The sequence below is a fragment of the Ostrinia furnacalis genome, unplaced genomic scaffold (assembly GCF_004193835.3).
Source record: "Ostrinia furnacalis isolate ACB-3 unplaced genomic scaffold, ASM419383v2 OfSCF7657, whole genome shotgun sequence".
Lineage (NCBI taxonomy): Eukaryota > Metazoa > Arthropoda > Insecta > Lepidoptera > Crambidae > Ostrinia > Ostrinia furnacalis.
Genome location: NW_021137896.1, coordinates 42,652 through 53,299, shown reverse-complemented (window position 1 = coordinate 53,299; position 10,648 = coordinate 42,652). Strand labels below are relative to the sequence as shown.

The 10,648-nt window shown below is 35.8% G+C and overlaps 1 protein-coding gene across 1 annotated transcript; it reads left to right on the top strand.

Annotated features, from left to right (window-relative positions):
- Positions 1-7,936: 7,936 nt before the first annotated feature.
- Positions 7,937-9,149, top strand: LOC114365821 (uncharacterized). The gene is made up of 2 exons (XM_028322498.1): positions 7,937-7,943; positions 8,047-9,149. The coding sequence occupies exons 1-2, from the start codon at positions 7,937-7,939 to the stop codon at positions 9,147-9,149; spliced, it is 1,110 nt and encodes a 369-aa protein (XP_028178299.1).
- Positions 9,150-10,648: the final 1,499 nt, after the last annotated feature.

Here is a 10,648-nt window from a genome sequence, read left to right as displayed (position 1 = left end):
TATCGCGGCACAAATCGATAGGGACGTTGGCGAAAGAAGTACAAAAAAAATTTGCCTTTAAACACTGTAAGTAAGTTCGTTAACTTTGTATAAAAGAGGCTGGTTCAACTTGTTTTGCTGGCAACACGCTTGAACGGATCAATCACGCTGTCCGTATCCCCGAAAGTGCGGGGCTACTCCGAGAAACGTTATTTGAAGGTTCAAGTTTTGGCATCCCTCTCACGCAAAGCGAGATGCCGGCATGAGAGACGGTGACAGATACGAAACTACGTAAACAGCGTTTTGGAGTAGCCTGGTGTTCCGAGGCTGCCAATCAATAATGTTGCCCGAATACGAATTGTGTTCCGGGAAAACTCCCGCTGCCCGTAAAATCGGTTGCGAAATCTCATGTTGTGGAAACAGTTTGCTACGGCGAAACAACGCTTTATTTCAGTTAATGCTGCCGAAATAGCTTCTTTTTATGCCAATTGCTTTTTAGTGTAGAAACACACAAAAAAATTGTCTGGCGTCGGTTAGATGTATTCGCGGTTTGGGTGAAAATGAAACTTGTTTTATGTTTTATTATTGGTGGTTGAACTCTAATGAGTTTCTTTTTTAATTTCGGTTCAAAGCAAACGACTTGCTGTTACTGTAATTCACCTGGTTTGCTATACGTATCTATCGATTGATAACATTGTTTCATAAATCAGATTTGATACTTACACACTTAGATTAATAAAACCTAGATAGATAGTCAGTGCACGAAAGGTGAGGCAGATTTTAGTAAGCCAGAATGGCTTACTCGTAAACGTCACATGAACTGTCAAAGTGAAAAATTGGTAAACACGTCCGACGACTTTTAATTAATTAAGACGGTTTGTGCTGTGAAAGGGTGTCTAAATACATCAGAAAAACTAAAGAAAGTGACCAGTGTTACATTTCATAAGTAAGTACTACGATTCGACGCGTATTTTGCTTGAATTTGGCTTTCAAAAATTAAATACGGGAATGATACCAGTAACAAGAAAATTTATTTCCCAATTGTTCGCCGTACAAATACACTTCCTTTTTTATGAAATCGAGACTTTTCAGTCGATTTATCTTATTGTAATTAGGTAGGTACTTTGAATTCAATAAATAAGTAAGTACATGATGCGTTTTGTTTTTGTTATTTATAAAATAATTAAAAACGTATTAAAAATTTCCCTACTTTCGGGAAAATCGCCTTCACTGTCTACACTCCCCAACAAAATTGACACTAATGACATAAGATTTTTGCCTCACTCTTGACGAAGCGTTTGTATGAAGACTATCCATCTAGGTTTTATTAATCTAAGCTTACACACAACGAATCTAACATCAAATATCAACATTTTAGCATTCCTTCGATCGCTTGGCTCTGTTGAGTATGGATGCTGTATTTACAACAGAAAATATTTTCATAAGAGATGTTGCCAACCATTCGGATAAACTTTTAGTGAGATATCTAATCGATGTATTGATCCTTCGAGGTAGTTTCTGAAAGTATGATTCTAAATTTTTTCTCTAGAGTAAAGATCTCTAAAGAACCTTTGTGAAATCAAAATCTACGCGAGCTTGCGATCTACTGAAAATAATAATTTGTGGATCGAGCACCTATAAAACGTATGAAAATAACATTAATGCATCGGTAGAGCGATCTTTTCGCGTATTCCAACCGGGCAGGCACCGCAATTTGTCTTTGGCGCCGTTGCGAAAAGTGCCGCGTGTGCTGTTTGTGTACGCTCCAAAATGTTGAGTTCTTTATTGCACTAAGTTTTTTATTTAGAATAATAATTAATAAACGTACTTTTGTTCACGTGTTTACAATGCTCGGTGTGGTCGTGGGTAGTTAAGTAGGTAAGGTAATAATAATGAGTGTGTTGTACATCACTGTGTTAACACAGATGTGTTTTGTGTCTATATCGCCACAGTCCTACTTTATTTTGATTAATACCTTTTCAAGAAATTCATAACCGCAGAGCAAACTACTATTTATTTAATTAATAAAACTCGGCATGTTTCTGCTTATGTACGTACATTCACCAACTTTTACATTCAGAAATGTAATCCAGACGACATTACATTACGCTCCGACCCTAAAAATCCCAGCGGACGACGCAGATTTCTTTCTCCACTCTTCGTAGGGACACTAGTCGTTATATTTCAGAAAATACGGTTCATATTAGATTGCAATGAAACTTGCTCAGAGAAGCGGACATGATGAGTCCTTGCATGGTATGAAAATATCCCTTTCAAAAATTCTGAGTAGTATAAATTGACCTGTAATTTGAAGTCATATTTCCTAGAGCTAGAAGCTGCCACGGAATATTAAAAAGGCATCGATTTTCATTATTTACTCGTCAATAAATCAAATCCTCATGGGTACCTTCTATTTTCCACTTCATTCCATTTTTATTACTTACTAGCCGCTGCCCGCGGCTTCACCCGCGCGAAATTTAGTTTGTCACAGATCGTCATAAATTATAGCCTATATGTTATTCTGGGTTATAAACATTAATACTGTAAAGTTTCGTCAAAATCCGTTCAGTAGTTTTTGCGTGAAGGAGTAACAAACATTCAGACATCCAGACATCCAAACTTTCGCAGTTACTTTGAAATAACCATTTTCATTTGTTTTTTGTGCGGCTTTGTAAACAGTCACCGTTGTATTCTTTTGCGATCTCGGTGAAAATATTGTGAAAGTTGCGTGGATAATGTTATTACATTAATTAACGTTCGAATGCGCTTACAAGGCTAACGATTAAGCTAATTAATTGGAATCGCTTTAACGCATCAGTGCTCTTAATTTTCGCCCGTGATCGTCCTGTTGAATGCACCTGTCGTTACATTTTCGGTACTATAACGATGCAGGTTATGATAGTGGAATAATTAATTTACATATTGCAATTTGTTGACCCTCTGCATTGTAATTGCAAATTTTGAGCAATCAATTTGTATTGTTACTAAACCAACACAACGCATAAGTAACGAATTGCAAAGGGAAGTCACCACATTGAAGTGCTTGCTTCTTTGTTATTTTATATGAACAGCACATATTATAATAAACGGACAATTGATGAATGTCAAACATCTTTTATTACGTTTGTTGGTTATTTGTACGCAGGTATATGCACACAAGTGCAGCTGAGAGACTGAGAGCTGAAAGACAAATGACTAATCGCTGTACTAGTTAAGTATACATTTATATGTATTAAAATTTTAAAGTGCAGCATAGCAGTCTAAACATCAAACCGTGAGTACATACATATTATGTAACTCATAGTCGCGTTGAGATTGAGACCCGTGTTTCTCTATTTTAGTTTATAATTATCAAAAGTCCTACCTCGCTCCTCCCAGGAACTGCTAGCTTTTTTCAAACGTGTTGGTATTTAATACGCAATTACTCATGTGTCATAGTTAACTGCTTCCCGCAGAGACAAAACGCGCTCGTCCAGTATTGAAATGTCGCTGCGAACTCACCAGACTGACGGCTGACAAATTGTGCGGTGACATATCTAGGCAGCATAACGAAGTTACTCGTATTGTAATTGAATTCTGGTGGATTGGCCGCTTTACTTGCAGATTGCACGTCACTGATATCTGTTACTGACTCGCATAGTATATGTAAATGTATATTGCACAAATCCCAGACACAGGCAAAATCAAGCCTATCGGCCGACTGTCGGAAACAGTCCCTGAGCGTGTGTGGATAGTCATTAGTCATACGTCCGACATCTCGACTTATGTATGTATACGAGTACACTTACCTAATCGTAAGTGTATTGCTTGCTTGCGCTCCGATAAAAACAAATGAAGCCCTATATTACTCGTAGCTCTACCTAGAGCTTCAGAAATAATTTCGGAGAGTAGATACTCTCTGAAATGATTTCTGTATTTTCGACTAAATCTCTTTTCGCTCTGACATTCTGGGCGTAAATATATGTTTGAAAATTATCGAGGAGACACAAATTTTTAACACTTGAGTTAAAATTTAACTACCTAAAGTTGGGTTTGTTTGCATTTCGTTTCGCAAAATTACCAACTTACAATCGCAAATTAGGTCCATCTCTACATCCCACACTAAACATGTGTGAGCAAAAGGTTAATGAAAACATGCCGTACAAATTTAGAGCTAAACATAACAATATCAAGGCATATTTTGGGTGCTTAATTTGTTAGTTCTCAAGCTTTGCGATACTGGCTGAAATTCACATCAAAGTATGCATGAACGCGCTCGCTCTGAAGTCTAATGACGTAAACTATGTCACTCCATACATTTTAATGTAGGACTGGGACCTTCACTTCGTCGTAGAGTCAGACGCTGCGGCGTGCGAACTTATTTAGCGCGTATTCGAAAAATACCGCAAACGAGCCATCCTACACGTCTGTGGTGAATCAACAATGGATCACCTTTCGCGTGCCCAGGCACTAACTGCGCATAGAATATCTATTGTCACCAGCTGCCTACGGCTTTCCTATCTATCTTTGACGCGCTAATGACGACTTTTCAAAGGCTCATTAAGCCTTCCTGTGACGTGGAACGTTCGAAGTACCCTAATGATGTATCAGGGAATGTGATAAAAAAGGAACAAGGATCAAGGTTATGTACGACTACAATAGCCACGGTTTGACGTGAGCGTAGCGTGATAATTTCATACATTTTGACAGACGATGCACGCTCGCTCTGTTTGTGTCACTCAGGTTTATGTAAGATTTTTTCATGACTAAACTAGAATTTTTCAAGCAAAAAACTGAATATTCACGCATATTGTAATCGCCTTTGCTAGGTAATTACTTAGAAAGGCATTGTTATACATCGTCTCAAGATGGTATTAGTCTGTCGGCTGTCTTACCTACGCTTTTGAAGCTAATTGAGACTTCATACTTGAGTGTCAATACTTATTAGGTAAAGAATACCGTGAAAATATTATTTGCGTTAATTTTTTTAAATTAATAATAACACTACTATTATTGGATATTTTTTCAGTAAAATCACGTCATGATGTGAAAAGGGATATGTGATTCTGAATATGACAACCAGATATTGCCACAGGCAAATAACAGTTTCTGACATATTTTATTTGACAACTGATGTTTTTATTTTGATTTTCCGTTACAGTCGATTGTAGTCAGAAGAAGACATTTTTTTTTACAAAAATAAACAAACTTTGCTGATTATGATTTTTTCTACAATGTTATGTAAATAAATGTATGTAGATACTATCTTATCACGAATATGTACGTTTACAATTAGTAATAATTTCGAGAGTAGTTTACACGTTGATAAAATTCATGCGCTTATCGTAACAGCTGATACGACTATCAGTATGACGTCACACGTTTATTTGTGAACTGCAAGGTAATATTTTCTTGGGCTTGCAGGGATTTATATTTCTAAAACTCATCTTAGATATTTGAAAAGAATATTTGTAATTTGTAAACAAAAATCCCGACACCGACACCATTGACCTATTGTCGCTTGGATGAGATATAATAACTAATGCTACGAAAAGTGAAACAGTCTTTTGAAAAAAAAATGAATTCCAATAAATATCATATGATTAAACACACTAAAGAAAAAGAAAATTAGTAGAAGAAAAATAAGAATATTTTATACCACAGAGATAGGGGTTAAAATGGGGATATCACTGGTTATCTTTCACAGAAACTAAGAGCAATGAACTACTAAAATCTAGACATCAAGCCTCAAGAAAACTTTTATACTTATTTGAGAGAGAAACGTCAAATACTTTAAGTACTGAGCGGATAAAAGGTTTTATAGATACATTTAAAAGTACATACTTTAAAAATACGTTGCAGTCGGTTACGGAAGACAATCTAATTAATTTAAAAAAGTTAACTGTACAAATAAATGTTAAAAGTGGTCTTCAAAACTCTACCAATTTAATGTGTCAATTGTCAATTTAATCATACTCGTACGTAGGTACGTAAAAATCTTCCACCGATCATTTGGAATTTTAAATTATTAGTGATTCGAGAACCGATTATTTGTGCATTTTTCAAATATACCTACTATTCAACTGTAAGCTTTGAGCCGTTCAAATACGAGTTTCACGGGGGTAGTTGGTGATTACCGAACGGACCCGCACAGAGGTTTTCAAGCAAACGTCGATCTTTCAACGATATGGCACACTCAAAATCCTGACTGAGACTCGCCATCGGCAATCACTAAGCATAAAATATCCTCCTTTCAGGAACATTCTATTTAATATTCTTTTGCTCACTAATACAAACGTTGTAGCCTTGTTAGTTAATGAAGCGCACCGTGGTACGTTTCAACAGAATTATTAGATTTGTGACGTTATATTATAAATATGCAATTTTGATTATAGGATTAGCACCTAAACCTAAGCTGGGTTGAGTTGTGGTTGTGTTAAACGTCACTGAGTCACGTTTATATCAAATTAATATTATTAATTACTAACACGATTATTAGGCTCTTAATCCGTTAATAATATGCTGGCCCGTTTTGATGCAACACTCTCGTTCAAAAGCCGCGTCATATTGACAACCGACAATGCAATTTGTTGAACAATCCTATTGACTCTAGTGGACCCGTGGCCGAGAATAAATTCATTATTATTGGCACTCGTTTACGGTAGATCGGAAGTGATTGAGGGTTAATCAGCATAAGTGGTTTGATATTTATTTTCACGATTGCGAAGTGCAATCCAAATGTCGTTGTTGAATGAAAAATTCAGAGTAAAATGGAAACACGAAAGGGAAACTAAACAAGTTTGCGGCAATTTGTCCGATGTCGTCACTCAAATACGCCTCCGCTTTTCGTTTTACAAATTAATTGTGGAGAGGTGGTTTTGTTCAACATGATCCTTGCAACACAAACAGAGGGGGATGGAATGGAATGTTTTTGCTGAAAAAACAAACCATCAACAGTCCAAATAATTGATTTACGTGCAATACTACTTGATTAGATGGTCGGTTGTGTATTTTGAGCATTACGATTTACAATGCAAACTCAAACAAGAAAAGCGTGTATGATCTACTGTGTAGCAATATCATTAGTACGATGCTTAGTATTAGTGTATTTTTTGAAAGCTAAAGATTCTGAAATATTTTCATATTCATATTAACTTTTATTAATCTCTCCGCCGCGCTCCGCAAACAATAGCTGAAAATCAACCAAAACACAAATTCAATTTACTTCACAAACTTCAGCGAATGAAAACGGCTATAAATATTTTTTTAATATTTGATCCACTTCCCCACTAATACACTGCAAAATGGCCCGTCAGAGGTAAAATGCAGCGGAGATGGAAACGGGCAAAACATCCCGATGCAATTCCGACGGGCTTTGCAGGGTTACTCCGAAAAACTTAATCCAAGTTTCGAATGTTGCCATCCCTCTCCCGCAAAGCGAGACGCCGGAATGAACGACGGTGACGGATAGATCCAAACTACGTAAACGGCGTTTTAGAATAGTCCTGCAGGTGAAAATTGTTGTTCCGCCGCAATCCGACTCGGCGTCTGCTCTCATTCACCTCCTTATACGCGATCCACTGAACCGATTTCATCGATACAATTCAGTGAGTCTAGTCGCACAAACAATATCGCATTTTAGCGCAGATGCTTGAGAAGGCATTGAGTTTGGACTGCTTTACATTTAACCTGATTTAGAACTTTATTCTGCATCTAATACTTTAGGTTTTTCAATTCTTGACATTTCGTTTTGAGGACAAGTTTTGATATTAAAAAATTATGCTCATAGTTATTTTGTTTACACAGTAACTTTACACATACTAAAAGTTAGAATCATGTTACTGTAAACTTCGTTACATTTTATTGGTTCATATTAAATTTTGTTGTATTTTTGGTCATAAAATCCTTGCCGCTAGTGTAAAATTCTATTGTGAAATTCAGTTAACTAATAAAAATGGTAGGAATAATACATAGCGTAATGTTTGGTAAGTAAAAGTTTCACGAAAAATTAAATAATTTCCACTTATTTTTCTTGTCGAAATAAATATATCTAATTGATCATGTGATATTTTGATCTTGATATTTCAGTCATTTGTATCAAATATAGTGTTTGTCAAGCTAATGACACTGGTGGTAATGTAACGCAGAACAATATTCATGAGGTCGTTACTTTGGCCACTACGCCAAGCGTATTTAATGAAAGTACACTTATTATCGCAAATGAAATAGAAGAAGTTTCTAACGAATCTGACAGTAACGACACTGTTACGTGGGAATTATTTATAAGTGTCCTGAAATCTGTATCATTAGACCAATTGAAGCAAATAAAATCTAACATCAAGAACTATTACAACTTAGGTGAAAAGGAAATCGCTAAAGTCAACAAGGCATTTAACGCTACTGATTTAGAATACGAGTATCTATTGCAATACAAATTAAAGAAAATGATAGAAGAAAAACGTTTCAATGAATCAGAAGATTTCTTGTTGGATTTTATGGATTTATCCAACTTCTTAATTGAAAAGATATTAGAGTATTCATTAGCCAAATTGAAAGAAGGAACGTGGCTTGCCCGCACTAATTGGCATCGACAGACCTTAAAAGAAAAAATCTTCAGACAGCAAGTAAAACTTGGCATCAGTTTGATAGAAATGCAAATGTGTAATGCGTTGGGTCTATGCAAAGAAAGGGAACATTATTCTGATTACATAATCGAGTGGCTCAGGATTCTCCTTAATGACGGTGATGCTATTATAGGAGAAGTTTTAACTGCTGTACCTGTAGTTTTAGAAAAATATTCTACATCTATAAAGTCTAATGTAATGTTTAGAAAGAACTTGCTGTATGCATCTAAGACTAATGCTAGCGCTCAAAGAGATGTGCTGGATTTCATTGATGAAGTGATAACAAATGAAAATGTTTTTAAATTTATTCCAAATGTGTTGAAAAAGTGTGCAGTGTTACTTATAGAACTACTTAATGAAATTAACGACGTTTACGATTTAAATGATAACAATATTGAAGAGCTAGAAACTGTTTCACACATGTTTATGTCTTGGAATGGAGGTGCTACTGGAATAGAAGATATATTAGATATGATAATAAAAAACATGCAATTCAATTTGAAGGGTTGGTCTAAAGAGAAACAAGCAAAAATTAACAAAATTTGGTCGGCCATTATATTTTTGTAACTATAGTTGTATTATTTTATTCTAACTTCCCTTTTTATTTATTAGGTTATGAGCAAATTGTTGTAAAATCTATGCAATGTGTGCCTTTTCCAATTAGTGAGTCTTTGCAAACCGTTTGATTCAAAATAGAAGAACACAGAGACGGTGTAACCACCGTTATAGGGACGTCAGTTTTTTGGTAAAACGCGAACAATAGGGGCAATCCACGAAAATTTTGGTGAAGTGAATTGGTGAAAAATTTATAGCAGTTGTTTGCGTACGGGATTTTCATGGCTGCAGCAGAGTCAGGTGGTGGAATGTAGGTCATGTTTGCAAAATAAAATAAAAACTAGCCAAGTGCGACTTACACTCGCGTGCAGAAGGTTCCGTGCGTTTTCATGGCATCACATATAATTTCTTGACTTTACAGTTAAAATGAAGTTTTTCGTAATGATATATGTATCTTCTCCCCATAAAGGTAAATCCTTAGAAACAATAACGCCTTTAAGTTTTGAAGTTTTTGTATCTTTTGTACAATTACGTTTACGTACTCGTACCTTACTTTCTACAAGTTTTTCTTAAATACCCGTATCAATCAAACATGTTCGTCTGTGCGTGGACAAGGGTTCTTTGGAAAGTTTTACTGGACCCAAAATCCGAAAGTGAGTTTTGATAGTGTATGAAAAATTGTATACCGTTTGTATTTTTAAATTGAATGGGAGAACAGTCGATTAGCGGTGTATTTAATCATTCCATCTACACGCCTTTTTTGCTAGGATTAGGATTCGGTTCATATTTCGTTATATTTGATGTGTTTATTCATATTCCCAGCCAACAAAAGTTTACTTGATCATGAGTGCTGGTATATTATGAATTTTAGCAGCATGTCCAATAAAAAACCCTGAGAATTCAATAAACTGCATCCACGTCTCTTGCATATTAATCACATTGGCATAACAAAGAACTAAACCTACTTAGTAGGAGTACATTGAAATGCATTAACAGCATCGCAGACAAGTTGTGTTAACTACTTTTCCCATTGAGACATTAGCACAAGTGAAACTGAAGGGAAATCGGTGAACATAGAACCATTGTGAGCTGTGACGTGAACACTTCAGAAAATATACGAATATACGATAAACACGTAAGGAGTTTTCCTGTACCCGTCGATATTGTAACACCGTCTTACAGGGAAAGTACTCTCCGCTCCCGAGGCGTCGAACCAAGCATTTTTATCCGGAGAATAAAGTAAAATACGATATTGTATTTTTATAGAATAGCGCTAGAACCCGTCGGAGATGACTTCACGATGCGATGAGGCATTATGTCATTCTCATTTTCGACCATCTGGTTATAGTTTTTATCAAAAAGTAACTTACTTGTTTATATTAGTAAAATACTTTACACAGCTATTGGTAGTTAACCGTTATTGCGAATCTTAAATGAACCTGTCGCGTTTTAATTTTATTTTATTTACAGAACCTCGGCACTTAATGGACATAAAACGTTTCCTCGTTTAT